The 15798-nt window shown below is 45.8% G+C and overlaps 1 protein-coding gene across 1 annotated transcript in view; it reads right to left on the bottom strand.

Annotated features, from left to right (window-relative positions):
* Nucleotides 1-1715, bottom strand: part of LOC129831672 (neuronal-specific septin-3-like) — a 201696-nt gene extending 199981 nt beyond the window's left edge. Inside the window, exon 1 of the mRNA XM_055895037.1 lies at nucleotides 1381-1715. Within this exon, the coding sequence (XP_055751012.1) occupies nucleotides 1381-1567 (187 nt within the window). The 5' untranslated portion in view covers nucleotides 1568-1715. The remainder of the gene's footprint in view (nucleotides 1-1380) is intronic.
* Between the last annotated feature and the right edge of the window lie 14083 nt (nucleotides 1716-15798).

Genomic DNA, 15798 nt, shown 5'->3' with positions numbered 1-15798 from the left:
TAACACAACTACAGAGTGATGTGTATCAGCCCATAACTACAGAGTGATGTGTATCAGCCCACTAACACAACTACAGAGTGATGTGTATCAGCCCACAACTACAGAGTGATGTGTATCAGCCCACAACTACAGAGTGATGTGTATCAGCCCATAACTACAGAGTGATGTGTATCAGCCCATAACACAACTACAGAGTGATGTGTATCAGCCCACAACTACAGAGTGAGGTGTATCAGCCCACAACTACAGAGTGATGTGTATTAGCCCACTAACACAACTACAGAGTGATGTGTATCAGCCCACAACTACAGAGTGATGTGTATCAGCCCACTAACACAGCTACAGAGAGATGTGTATCAGCCCACTAACACAACTACAGAGTGATGTGTATTAGCCCACTAACACAGCTACAGAGAGATGTGTATCAGCCCACTAACACAACTACAGAGAGGACACATGGTGTGCAGTTCATATATATTTGTGCCATGAGCACTCTGCCAGAGAGGAGTCAAGAGTGCTCCTCTAAACTAAGTGTATTGGGGAGTTTATTGTATCTGTATTTAACCAGGCAAGATAGTTAAGAACTCATTCTTATTTACAATGACAGCCTACCGGGAACACAACTGTCTTTACTGGGTTAACTGTCTTGTTCAGGCGCAGAACAACAGACTTTTACCTTGTCAGCTCGGGGATTCGATCCAGCAACCTTTTGGTTAGTGACCCAACGCTCTAACCACTAGGCTACCTGCCGTCCCAAGTGACCTACATGTAGTTGAACTCGTCATTTAACTACATGTTGAAGTAGCTTGGTGGAAGTTGAACTCAATTCTAATCTAGCGGTTTTCAGTAGTCAATTACTGTTTTGCCACGTAGTTGTGTAACTAACTATTAGAACTACAAACAACTTTTTTTTTAAATAATAAAATATGGGTGAAGTAGGCAATAATTTCCTTTCTTTTTCTGCGTCAGATCTGCCTAATTCTGACTTGAAAAATAGTATTTGTGTTAGCTAGGTAAAGTGTTTTCAGAGTAGTTTCCCCGACACCGCTGAGTTTACATAACCTGTCTCTATACCTGCTGAGACTTCCTGTACCGTCGGATTATTACACACTAATCACACGCTACACTGACTCTGACTCTGACTCTGGCGGAGGGAGGAAAACATGGGAGAAAACTGCATTTCCTCTCTATGACGCTAGCCCAAAGCCAAAGCACGTTGGCCCCCTAAACTGCAGTGTAAAAATCAGAGTGCTTTGGAAGTAGCCTGAGGGTTAACATCAACGTATCCCATTCACTTCAGACGACGTTTTATGTTGATTCAACCGTTTTATGTTTCGAACGGTGTATTAGTCTAAGTGGGACAGACAGAGAGGCGCTTACCTTCGAAGTCTGATAAAATGCCCTCCAGGTGGTCGTTAACGGAGATATGGGACATCCTGACTGTGCGTCCTTTATCAACTCTTCCGGAGTTCACTGCAGCTCGATATAACGGGGTAAAAAAATTCAAATAATTATAGTTTATATTCAAATAAAAACGGTATTCCTTCCAAAGAAAATCCACTCGCATAACAGAAGAAAAAAAAACGGATCCACCGTACTGGAATAGAACTCGTTTTTTTCTGAATTCGGCTCACATCGGAGAGCGAGCGCACAACTGTTTGCTTCAGCATATGCCTCCTGCCTCCGTCCGTCCGTCTGTCTGCGTCAGGAGAGGGTTTGAGCGGGTCTCCGGCGATGCGCCTCCCCTCTGGTCTCCCCTGCGAGTGGAGACCTGCCCCCTGTAGTCTGCCCTACCCTGGATGGAGGGATGGATAGAGGGATAGGGAGAGAGGGAGAAGAGGGGCGGACCTCTGTCCTTCACCTAGCCCCTAGACATTGTAGGCAACACCTGGAATGGGGAGTCAGTAAAATGTCTCGCCTTGGCTGCCTTCCTTCACTTTCCCCGACGGACGACTGTGTTCTTGTGACGCGGACGTTGACTCATAACCCGCAGTCCGCACCGTTATATCCACGCGGCGAGCAGGTTTAGGGTCATGAAGTATTGTGTGGATGAAGGGCGGGTGGGTGCCGGGTTGGGTTGAATAAAGAGAAAACAATACCGTGAAAAATACAGAAATGTATAATTACTGTGCAATTCATATATATATATATATAGGTTACGTTGAGGTTTTCTTTCATTATTTTAGGCTATCTGGCATTACTGCATAAACCTAAACTTTAGGGCTTAACTGTACGCGCCAAACAGCCTATACGTGCCAATCGCCAAATGCGTTTTGGAATGGGCAGAAAACGTTAACGTCGATCCACGGAGGCAAAAGGGACAACGTTGAAGTCTAATTCAATAAGAGAAAAGCTGCGACATGGAGAGTCGAAAATAAAGAGAAGGGAAGGTCAAAAAATGAATGTTTTGTAAAGATGTGTTGAGGTGGTAAAAGAGGATGATAGCAGTGCCGGCTGTGTTATGTGTGATGATTGTGAGGCGCTATACTAATTCAACAGTCACAAGACTGGGACTTCAAATAGGCCTATGGCACGTTAAGAGAACTTTAGCCTACTGTTCAGATGGGTTAAATGGAAACTGAAATCTGAGAGTGTCAGAGCAGCAGGCCTCATTCTCGTTCATGATGCGCGTTTTGTTTTATTGTGTGTTCGTAAATTCACGCTCCGAGAGGTCAGAACACTACGAAACGGTTGGAATTTACAAACGGACAATCTGTCAATGCTCTGCATTTACGAATGACCCAGAGCGCACTCTGACACAATTTACAAACGCACCCAAAGTCGGCTAGCTTGCTAGCTACATCCAGACACAAATGAGAGAACACCTCACTCTGACCATTTTACTCTCCCTAACAGAGCTGATTAGGCTGTTTTCATGTTATCCAGATCGTTGGTGACTGTAACTGTGCTGCTGGCAACAGTTTAATAACTTTTTTTGGCGGCCGTTTACTGACACCGGTCATATTCAGCGGGTGTTAATATAGTAAATTCATCAGCTATTCTGCTCTCTGGCACACTCTGACATTGGAATAGATAACCAGAGCGAATTTATGAACGCACCCTTAGAAGGTGAAATTGTGCCACCTCAGCTCAGCCAATCAGAAAACCTGCCTGACCATCATGTTAGGGGGGCCGGTTGTTCCTTACTGGTCAGCCAAATGCTCAGTATAGATTATTATTTATATTTTTTGAAAAGCTCACCCCAATCAATGATGGTCCGGGCCTTCTGGCGTTTGCCAGAATTCCCACATAGCCAATCCACCAAGCCCCCAGGGACAACCAACAGGTTGGCTTGACCCCTAAGAGAGATTTGGTTGCAGTCCTCCCCACCAAGAGGGCAACATTATTTTGTGGCCCCCCTCTTGATGGAGGAGAGAAAAATGTAAGTTTTACATTTTACACATTTTGCCATGCGGTGGATTTTTTTGTTGTTTAAATTGTATGACAAATTTCATGTAATTCTACCCATTTTGCAATGACTTATGCCATGGTAATGATATCTGAGTGAGAGTGACTAACAAAAGGAGGTCAGGGCCCCCTGGATGTCAGGCTTCCTGGATGTCAGGGCCCCTGGAGGTCAGGGCCCCCTGGAGGTCAGGGCCCCTGGAGGTCAGGGCTCCTGGAGGTCAGGGCCCCTGGAGGTCAGGGCCCCTGGAGGTCAGGGCCCCCTGGAGGTCAGGGCCCCCTGGAGGTCAGGGCCCCTGGAGGTCAGGGCCTCCTGGAGGTCAGGGCCCCCGGGAGGTCAGGGCCTCCTGGAGGTCGGGGCCACCTGGAGGTCAGAGCCCCCTGGAGGTCAGGGCCGCCTGGAGGTCAGAGCCCCCTGGAGGTCAGGGCCGCCTGGAGGTCAGAGCCCCCTGGAGGTCGGGGCCTCCTGGAGGTCGGGGCCACCTGGAGGTCAGAGCCCCCTGGAGGTCAGGGCCGCCTGGAGGTCAGAGCCCCCTGGAGGTCAGGGCCCCCTGGAGGTCAGAGCCCCCTGGAGGTCAGGGCCCCCTGGAGGTCAGGGCCCCCTGGAGGTCAGGGCTTCCTGGAGGTCAGGGCCCCCGGGAGGTCAGGGCCTCCTGGAGGTCAGGTCCCCTGGGCACTGCCCTACGTGCTCGGTCGGTATTCTGCCATGATTACTACAAGTTTAGATAACTGGGTAAAAATGTGTTAGCTGACATGGCTAGTTGAGTGACTGTCAGTAGGCAGGTTCCCATTGACCCAGGTTTATTAGACAAAAGCAATGTTGTAAAATATTGCAGATATAGGAGGCATTATGGCTTCTTCTTTGTGCAAACTGTCTTTATGATGATGAAAACTGAGTTTTTTGCCGAATCATTTTGATTGTCACCGTGTAGCAACAATGCTCCATTCCACAATTAATTCTAAATCATGGATTAATGCTAAATCTGTTATTTTAACTATGAAAGTAATGTCTCTTTGCAGGTCAAGGATTATCCTGACTTTCAAGAACACACGTGTTTAGCAGAGGTTACTGTGGGTCGAGTGAAACGCTTGTAGAACGGAAACAGTTTCCTCCGCTACGTTTCAACACTGTAGTTTGTCTTTTTAGGTGATGTCACTATGTTCCAGCTGTTTTCAGCAACACAAGATTTGATTTGATTTGATTTGGAATTGTTGCATGTCATTTCTGATGTTGATAAATAATCACTGGACGAGTTAATGGAAACATAGCTACTGAATGACAAAACAAGACAAAAACAAAATGATGCACAAACAAATGTCTAACTTGCACCTTGTGTATTCTATTCTAACTCACAACAGTAAGTTGAGAACCCAACTTAGTCCCCCCCCCCCCCAAAAAAAAAGTATATTTGTATATTGTTTTCTGATGATAAGGGGGCCTCTAGCAGCCCAAAGTGAGGCCCTAAGTGATCGCTATTGGGAGTCATGGCTTCAAACTGAACACGTGATCACTGGACCACACGGGACTGGGGTAGTCATGGCTTCAAACTGAACACATGATCACTGGACCACACGGGACTGGGGAAGTCATGGCTTCAAACTGAATACACGCAGGCCGACAAGCACGCACACACAGACATCCCCTGTGCCAACTTTTAACGAACAGTCCTAAATCCCTGTACCACATTCAACACTCCACTCCAGACCCTCTCACCTAACCTCCCTACACACACACACACGCACGCACGCACGCACGCACGCACGCACGCACACACACACACACACACACACACACACACACACACACACAGATCTCTAAGAGCATGAAAAGTCTCAGTGACATTAATCCACATATATAATGAGGCCCTCCAGACCCCTCTGTCCCAAGAGTACAGACGAGGGTTGTGTGAGTGTGTGTTTGGGATGTGGGAGATGTGGGTCATAGGGTCTATGTGAATTCAGTCACATGGCCTCTTTCTTTCTCTCTCTGTCCCCCTGACGGATGATTTTAGTCCATTGGGCAGTTTCTTGTGATATGCTTGATATCTGTTGACGGTGTGTGTGTACACGTAAATAAATGCTATAAGTTCGAAAGGCAGTTCCAACAAGATGAATACAATGTATTTTCATTTTAAGTCATGTCTGTCTGTCTGTCTGTCTGTCTGTCTGTCTGTCTGTCTGTCTGTCTGTCTGTCTCTATATCCAAAGCAACTTAAAGTTACTATATTCACTAGTGCTGTCAGGCCCAGTGCTCTATGGGCTATTCATTATCTCCTCTGGACTGTTGCTATCTCCTCAGGACTATTACTATCTCCCATGACTGGTACTATATCATCAGGACTGTTACTATCTCCTTAGGACTGTTACTAACTCTTCTGGACTGTTACTATCTCCCCAGGACTGGTACTATCTCCTCGGGACTGTTACTATCTCCTCGGGACTGTTACTATCTCCTTTGGACTGGTACTATCTCCTCCAGGACAGTTACTATCTCCTAAGGGCTGTTACTATCTCATCAGGACTGTTACTTACTCTTCTGGACTGTTACTATCTCCTCTGGACTGTTACTATCTCCTAAGGACTGTTACTATCTACGTAGGACTGTTTCTAACTCTTCTGGACTGTTGCTATCTCCTCTGGACTGTTACTATCTCCTCGGGACTGTTACTATCTACGTAGGACTGTTTCTAACTCTTCTGGACTGTTACAATCTCCTCTGGACTGTTACTATCTCCTCATGACTGTTACTATCTCATCAGGACTGGTACTATCTCGTCATGACTGGTACTATCTCCTTAGGACTGTTACTATCTCCTCAGGACTGTTACTATCTCCTCAGGACTGTTCCTTTCTCCTCTGGACTGGTACTATCTCCTCTGGAATGTTAATATCTCCTCTGGACTGTTACTAACTCATCAGGACTGTTACTAACTCTTCTGGACTGTTACTGTCTCCTCGGGACTGTTACTATCTCCTCAGGACTGTTACTATCTCCTTAGGACTGTTACTAACTCTTCTGGACTGTTACTATCTCCTCTGGACTGTTACTATCTCCGCAGGACTGTTACTATCTCCTCAGGACTGTTAATATCTCCTCAGGACTGTTACTATCTCATATGGACTGTTACTAACTCTTCTGGACTGTTACTATCTCCTCTGGACTGTTACTATCTCCTCAGGACTGTTAATATCTCATCAGGACTGTTAATATCTCCTCCATGACCGTTAGTATCTCCTCCATGACTGTTACTATCTCCTCTGGACTGTTATTATCTCCTCAGGACTGTTACTATCTCCTCCAGGACTGTTACTATCTCCTCTGGACTGTTATTATCTCCTCAGGACTGTTACTATCTCCTCCAGGGCTGTTACTATCTCCTCCAGGACTGTTACTATCTCCTCTGGACTGTTACTATCTCCTCATGACTGTTACTATCTCCTCTGAACTGTTACAATCTCCTCTGAACTGTTACATTCTCCTCAGGGCTGTTACTATCTCCTCAGGGCTGTTACTATCTCCTCGGGGCTGTTACTATCTCCTCTGGACTGTTACTATCTCCTCTAGGACTGTTAATATCTCCTCAGGACTGTTACTATCTCCTCAGGACTGTTACTATCTCCTCAGGACTGTTACTATCTCCTCGGGACTGTTATTATCTCATCAGGACTGTTACTATCTCCTCAGGACTGTTACTATCTCATCAGGACTGTTACTATCTCCTCGGGACTGTTACTATTTCCTCAGGACTGTTATCATCTCCTCTGAACTCTTACTATCTCCTCGGGACTGTTACTATCTCCAATTGACTGTTACTATCTCCTCAGGACTGTTACTATCTTCTCAGTACTGTTACTATCTCCTCAGGACTGTTAATATCTCCTCAGGACTGTTACTAGCTCCTAAGTGTTGTCAGGCCCAGTCCTCTATTGGCTATTCACTATCTCCTCAGGACTGTTACTAGCTCCTCAGTGTTAAGTGAGTTAGCTAAGTGTCCAGACATGTCTCTATAACATAATCTAATGTAAGGCCCAAGGTGGGAGTAGTTTAAATCAACACATTCCTTAAGGAGGAGAGAACACACACACACGCACGCACGCACGCACGCACGCACGCGCACACACACACACACACACACACACACACACACACACACACACACACACACACACACACACACACACACACACACACACACACACACACACACACACACACACAGAGCATGCTCTCTTCAGATAGCCAGTGTACTAAAGTGTTTTAGTACCAGTCTCAGATGTCCTGAGAGGACTGGCTTACTTCCACAGTGATCTCAGGGCCCAGTCTCAGAGTATGTGTTGACCACAGTGCTCTCAGGGCCCAGTCTCAGTGTATGTGTTGACCACAGTGGTCTCAGGGCCCAGTCTCAGTGTATGTGTTGACCACAGTGCTCTCAGGGCCCAGTCTCAATGTATGTGTGGACCACAGTGCTCTCAGGGCCCAGTCTCAGTGTATGTGTTGACCACAGTGGTCTCAGGGCCCAGTCTCAGTGTATGTGTTGACCACAGTGGTCTCAGGGACCAGTCTCAGTGTATGTGTGGACCACAGTGCTCTTAGGGCCCAGTCTCAGTGTATGTGTGGACCACAGTGCTCTTAGGGCCCAGTCTCAGGGCCCAGTCTCAGTGTATGTGTGGACCACAGTGCTCTCAGGGCCCAGTCTCAGTGTATGTGTTGACCACAGTGCTCTCAGGGCCCAGTCTCAGTGTATGTGTGAACCACAGTGCTCTCAGGGCCCAGTCTCAGAGTATGTGTGAACCACAGTGCTCTCAGGGCCCAGTCTCAGTGTATGTGTGGACCACAGTGCTTCCCATAATGTATCCAATATACAGCCTAGTACGGCTGACTTCATTCAGGTCCCGTGTGGCTCAGTGGGTAGAGCATGGCGCTTGCAACGCCAGGGTTGTGGGTTCAATTCCCACGGGGGGACCAGGGTTCAATTCCCACAGGGGGACCAGGATGAATATGTATGAACTTTCCAAATTGTAAGTCGCTCTGGATAAGAGCGTCTGCTAAATGACTTAAATGTAATGTAAATGTAATTCAGTGTAAACACAGGAGGAAATTAACTGCATCCACAATGCTACAGTGACTGTTATTTATTCTACTAAGGCTAGACAGAGGTCAGTGTGTGTGTGTGTGTGTGTGTGTGTGTGTGTGTGTGTGTGTGTGTGTGTGTGTGTGTGTACTTGTGTGTGTGTATGTATCTGTCTGTGTGCGTGTGTGTGTCTGTGTAAGAGTTTTTAATTACCACTAGATTTACCATCAAGCAATGCACACCCCTCACACACACACACACACACAAAACCTCACCCAACCGCTCCCTACATCCCACCCTCCTTCTCTCCTCCCTCCCTACAATTAACCAGCCCCCTCCTGCAGGTTAGGTCAGGCTGGCTGGACAATAGATGACATTTAACCTCCGACCTCTCCTCACCTGCCTCTGGGTCTTGGGTTGCTAAGGGTCTCTCACCCAGGTATGTGTGTGTGTTTGTGTGTATGTGTGTATGTGTGTGTGTGTATGTATGTGTGTGCGTACGTGCGTGCTTGTGTGTGTGTGTATGTGTGTGCGCGCGTGCGTGTGTGTGTGTGTGTCTGTGTGTGTGTGCATGCGTGCGTGCGTGTGCGTGTGTGTGTGTGTGCATGCGTGCGTGCGTGTGTGTGTGTGTGTGTGCTTGCGTGCGTGTGTGCGTGTGTGTGTGTGTGTGCATGCGTGCGTGCGTGTGTGTGTGTGTGTGTGTGCATGCGTGCGTGCGTGCGTGCGTGTGTGTGTGTGGTATACAACTCTTTGAGAGGCTGATCCTCCCCTCTCTAATTCGGATCTCTGAGAGCTCATGAGTAGGCTGGTTAACACACCTGAAGATAAACCACACAGAACCCCCCCCCCCCCCCCGTGGCCCTAAGGCCGGGTTTAGTAGTCCTTAACTAAAGGCAGGCGGGGGGCCTTAACTCAATCAGCCAGGTAAAGCCCTGTGTTGTTGATGTCCATCATGTCTCCCTGTGAAGCCTCCTCTAACCTGGTTGGTCTCTACTGTGTTGTTGATGTCCATCACGTCTCCCTGTGAAGCCTCCTCTAACCTGGTTGGTCTCTACTGTGTTGTTGATGTCCATCACGTCTCCCTGTGAAGCCTCCTCTAACCTGGTTGGTCTCTACTGTGTTGTTGATGTCCATCACGTCTCCCTGTGAAGCCTCCTCTAACCTGGTTGGTCTCTACTGTGTTGTTGATGTCCATCACGTCTCCCTGTGAAGCCTCCTCTAACCTGGTTGGTCTCTACTGTGTTGTTGATGTCCATCACGTCTCCCTGTGAAGCCTCCTCTAACCTGGTTGGTCTCTACTGTGTTGTTGATGTCCATCACGTCTCCCTGTGAAGCCTCCTCTAACCTGGTTGGTCTCTACTGTGTTGTTGATGTCCATCACGTCTCCCTGTGAAGCCTCCTCTAACCTGGTTGGTCTCTACTGTGTTCTACTGAACATCTAAGACGTTGAGGAATTATTGTTGCAGTATGATATAGGTCTCTCTTGGGTAGATACCAGTTAGTCTGCTCGGGGATTCAAACCAGCAACCTTATTGGTTAAGGTTAAGAGATGGAGATGTAGAGAGAGGGAGCATGAAGAGAGAAGGAATAGTGATAAAGAGAGAGAGAGAAAGATAGAGAGAGAGAGAAAAGGAGAGAGAGAGAAAGAGAGAGAGAGAGAGAGAGAGAGAAGGAGAGAGAGAGAGAGAACGAGAGAGAGAGAGCAAGAGAAAGAGAGAGAGAAAGAGAGAGAAAGGGAGAGAGAGAGAGAGAGAGAGAGAGAGGAAGAGACAGAGACAGAGAGAGAAAAAGAGAGAGATTTTGTTTTTGTAATATTATTTACTGCCATTTTATATAATTATCTGTTATTGTTTATACATTTTTTTATTTTTTTGTTTATATATTTGCTTTGGCAATATTGACACAATGTTTTTCATGCAAATAAAGCAGCTTGAATTTGAGAGAGAGAGAGAGAAAGAGAGAGAGGGAGAAGGAGTAGAGAGAGAGCGTGTGTGTGTTTTGTGTTTGCGTATATGTGTGCAGTGTGTGTCTGAGTGTGTAAATATGTGTGCAGTGTGTGTGTGTCTTTATGTAAGTCATATTGAACTTAATTACTAGTAAATGTGCCTCAGAATAGTTGACATCATGTGATCACTGGAGACAATGACTTGTGAATCAGAAAAAGCCATCTAAGTCTGCTGTTCTGTGTAGTGTGTCTCCAGAGACTCTTGTTGCTATGGGTGATGGTAGAGGATAACTAGCCCTCTGTTCTGTGTAGTGTGTCTCCAGAGACTCTTGTTGCTATGGGTGATGGTAGAGGATAACCAGCCCTCTGTTCTGTGTAGCGTGTCTCCAGAGACTCTTGTTGCTATGGGTGATGGTAGAGGATAACCAGTCCTCTGTTCTGTGTAGCGTGTCTCCAGAGACTCTTGTTGCTATGGGTGATGGTAGAGGATAACTACCCCTCTCATGCCTTCAACATCCATCGCTGCTGATGTCACAATCTGCGTCCCAATAGTGTGCACCATAGAGTGAGCACCATAGAGTGTGCACCATAGAGTGTGCACCATAGAGTGTGCACCATAGAGCCCTATGGGCCCTGGTCAAAAGTAATGCACTATATAATAATAGGATGCTATTTGGGACTCTGTCTCCTGATAGTCTGTTAATTAACTGCAGAGAGAGAGAGGCTCACTGGAGCAACACACACTCTACACCATCCCTCAGTACCTCCACATAGGTTTCACCTGTAGGCTGAGTCTGCTGGATCCACTGAGTCAACCTGTGGAGAGAGAGGAGAGAGAGAGGGAGAGGGAGAGAGGGAGAGAGAGAGAGAAAGAGAGAGAGTGGGGGGGAGAGAGAGTGAGTGAGTGAGTGAGTGAGTGAGTGAGTGAGAAAGAGAAAGAGAAAGAGAAAGAGAGAGAGAGAGAGAGGGGGGGGGGGGAGAGAGTGAACCCTGGTCTCCCCCGCCCTCCCCTTAAGGTCCTGCATATCCCAGGATCATTCAAATGGAACTAAACTGGGGTGGGACCCTCCTACACCCCCCACTGGAGGCTTGTACAGAGCCCAGGGGCAGGGGCTGGGGTCAAATAATCTGGACAAAAATGTCTGGGAGTCAAACACCTCATGTCTTAAAAGGAACTGAACCAGGACAACATGTAGCTGTGCATCCTAAATGGTTCCCTACTATTCCCTTTATAGTGCACTACTTTAGACCAGGGCCCTATGGCACCCTATTCCCTGTATAGTGCACTACTTTACACCAGGGCCCTATGGCACCCTATTCACTATATAGTGCACTACTTTTGACCCAGAACCTATGGTAAAAAGTAGGGCACTAAGTAGGGAATAGGGTGAAATTTGGAACGAAGCCCAGAACTAAATAGAGTCAAATACTCCAAAAGCACATGGAATGGACTGACATGTTGTGAACCATTCAAGAGGAATGGACTGACATGTTGTGAACCATTCAAGTAGAATAGACTGACATGTTGTGAACCATTCAAGTAGAATAGACTGATATGTTGTGAACCATTCAAGAGGAATGGACTGACATGTTGTGAACCATTCAAGAGGAATGGACTGACATGTTGTGAACCATTCAAGTGGAATGGACTGACATGTTATGAACCATTCAAGTGGAATAGACTAACATGTTGTGAACCATTCAAGAGGAATAGACTGACATGTGAACTATTCAAGTGGAATGGACTGACATGTTGTGAACCATTCAAGTGGAATGGACTGACATGTTGTGAACCATTCAAGAGGAATGGACTGACATGTTATGAACCATTCAAGTGGAATAGACTAACATGTTGTGAACCATTCAAGAGGAATAGACTGACATGTGAACTATTCAAGTGGAATGGACTGACATGTTGTGAACCATTCAAGTGGAATGGACTGACATGTTGTGAACCATTCAAGTGGAATAGACTGACATGTTGTGAACCATTCAAGTAGAATAGACTGACATGTTGTGAACCATTCAAGTGGAATAGACTGACATGTTGTGAACCATTCTAGAGGAATGGACTGACATGTTGTGAACCATTCAAGTGGAATGGACTGACATGTTGTGAACCATTCAAGTGGAATGGACTGACATGTTGTGAACCATTCAAGAGGAATGGACTGACATGTTGGGAACCATTCAAGTGGAATGGACTGACATGTTGTGAACCATTCAAGTGGAATGGACTGACATGTTGTGAACCATTCAAGAGGAATGGACTGACATGTTGGGAACCATTCAAGAGGAATGGACTGACATGTTGTGAACCATTCAAGTGGAATAGACTGACATGTGAACTATTCAAGTGGAATGGACTGACACGTTGTGAACCATTCAAGAGGAATGGACTGACATGTTGGGAACCATTCAAGTGGAATGGATTGACATGTTGTGAACCATTCAAGTGGAATAGACTGACATGTTGTGAACCATTCAAGTGGAATAGACTGACATGTTGTGAACCATTCAAGAGGAATGGACTGACATGTTGTGAACCATTCAAGTGGAATAGACTGACATGTGAACTATTCAAGTGGAATGGACTGACATGTTGTGAACCATTCAAGTGGAATAGACTGAGATGTGAACCATTCAAGAGGAATGGACTGACATGTTTTGAACCATTCAAGTGGAATGGACTGACATGTTGTGAACCATTCAAGTGGAATAGACTGACATGTGAACCATTCAAGTGGAATGGACTGACATGTTGTGAACCATTCAAGAGGAATGGACTTACATGCTGTGAACCATTCAAGTGGAATGGACTGATATGTTGTGAACCATTCAAGTGGAATAGACTGACATGTGAACCATTCAAGAGGAATGGACTGAAATGTTGTGAACCATTCAAGTGGAATGGACTGACATGTTGTGAACCATTCAAGTGGAATAGACTGACATGTTGTGAACCATTCAAGTGGAATGGACTGACATGTTGTGAACCATTCAAGAGGAATGGACTGACATGTTGTGAACCATTCAAGAGGAATGGACTGACATGTTGTGAACCATTCAAGAGGAATGGACTGACATGTTGTGAACCATTCAAGTGGAATGGACTGACATGTTGGGAACCATTCAAGTGGAATGGACTGACATGTTGTGAACCATTCAAGTGGAATGGACTGACATGTTGTGAACCATTCAAGTGGAATAGACTGACATGTTGTGAACCATTCAAGTGGAATAGACTGACATGTTGTGAACCATTCAAGTGGAATGGACTGACATGTTGTGAACCATTCAAGTGGAATGGACTGACATGTTGTGAACCATTCAAGTGGAATAGACTGACATGTTGTGAACCATTCAAGAGGAATGGACTGACATGTTGGGAACCATTCAAGTGGAATAGACTGACATGTGAACCATTCAAGTGGAATGGACTGACATGTTGTGAACCATTCAAGTGGAATAGACTGACATGTTGTGAACCATTCAAGTGGAATAGACTGACATGTTGTGAACCATTCAAGTAGAATAGACTGACATGTTGTGAACCATTCAAGTGGAATGGACTGACATGTTGTGAACCATTCAAGAGGAATGGACTGACATGTTGTGAACCATTCAAGTGGAATAGACTGACATGTTGTGAACCATTCAAGAGGAATGGACTGACATGTTGTGAACCATTCAAGTGGAATGGACTGACATGTTGTGAACCATTCAAGTGGAATGGACTGACATGTTGGGAACCATTCAAGAGGAATGGACTGACATGTTGTGAACCATTCAAGTGGAATGGACTGACATGTTGTGAACCATTCAAGAGGAATGGACTGACATGTTGGGAACCATTCAAGTGGAATGGACTGACATGTTGTGAACCATTCAAGTGGAATAGACTGACATGTTGTGAACCATTCAAGTGGAATGGACTGACATGTTGTGAACCATTCAAGTGGAATGGACTGACATGTGAACCATTCAAGAGGAATGGACTGAAATGTTGTGAACCATTCAAGTGGAATGGACTGACATGTTGTGAACCATTCAAGTGGAATAGACTGACATGTTGTGAACCATTCAAGAGGAATAGACTGACATGTTGTGAACCATTCAAGAGGAATGGACTGACATGTTGTGAACCATTCAAGTGAACCAAAAAGGTTAACTATTCTCCATAACTGGATAGTACATTTTCAGTCTCTGGACTTGAGATAAAGTCTGATTCTTGAGGGAAATCAGGAGAAAGAAGTTTCTGATCAGAAGGAAAAACTGAAAAAAAGTCAACTGCTGTTACAATGTCACGTTTAGTAGCAGGACCCTGCTGTGGTTTACAATGTCACGTTTAGTAGCAGGACACTGCTGTGGTTTACAATGTCACGTTTAGTAGCAGGACACTGCTGTGGTTTACAATGTCACGTTTAGTAGCAGGACACTGCTGTGGTTTACAATGTCACGTTTAGTAGCAGGACACTGCTGTGGTTTACAATGTCACGTTTAGTAGCAGGACCCTGCTGTGGTTTACAATGTCACGTTTAGTAGCAGGACTCTGCTGTGGTTTACAATGTCACGTTTAGTAGCAGGACACTGCTGTGGTTTACAATGTCACGTTTAGTAGCAGGACCCTGCTGTGGTTTACAATGTCACATTTAGTAGCAGGACACTGCTGTGGTTTACATGTCTGCTTCAGGGCTCAGCTACATCTATACATGTTCTAAACATATGTTGTTAATCAGTGTTATTCACTTCCTGTTATGGAAACCCACGGGGAAACCCACGGGGGAACACTTAACCCTAACTCTCTTCATCAAGCCCTCTAGATGAGTTGAGTCACGTGTGTCAGTGCTGGGCTGGAGCAAAAACAATCCCCCTCTGTGGGTCTGTCATGCAGGACCAGGATGGAAGAGCTCTGTTCTCGGCTTCTGTCCTGTTCTGTCTTTATTTGAGTGACACATTTGATTAACTAAAGGAATTCAGACCACATACAGCCGACAGTAGAGCTATCTGATAACGTGACCTGCACCATGTGGTACATTAGACTATATAGGGGACCCTTTTCATCTGTGCCGACACTGAGGTGTACGATGTTTCACCTGGCCAGGGTCCTGTTTATTAGGAACCAAACAGTAGGAAACAAACTGAAACAGGGAGGGACTTACCAGGGTTTATTCATTAGGAACCAAACAGTAGAAAACAGACTGAAACAGGAGGGACTTAACAGGGTTTATTCATTAGGAACCAAACAGTAGAAAACAGACTGAAACAGGAGGGACTTAACAGGGTTTATTCACTAGGAACCAAACAGTAGAAAACAGACTGAAACAGGGAGGGAATTACCAGGGTTTATTCATTAGGAACCAAACAGTAGAAAAC

The sequence above is a fragment of the Salvelinus fontinalis genome, chromosome 2 (assembly GCF_029448725.1).
Source record: "Salvelinus fontinalis isolate EN_2023a chromosome 2, ASM2944872v1, whole genome shotgun sequence".
In the NCBI taxonomy this organism is placed as follows: domain Eukaryota; kingdom Metazoa; phylum Chordata; class Actinopteri; order Salmoniformes; family Salmonidae; genus Salvelinus; species Salvelinus fontinalis.
This window is presented reverse-complemented; position numbering and strand designations above follow the sequence as displayed.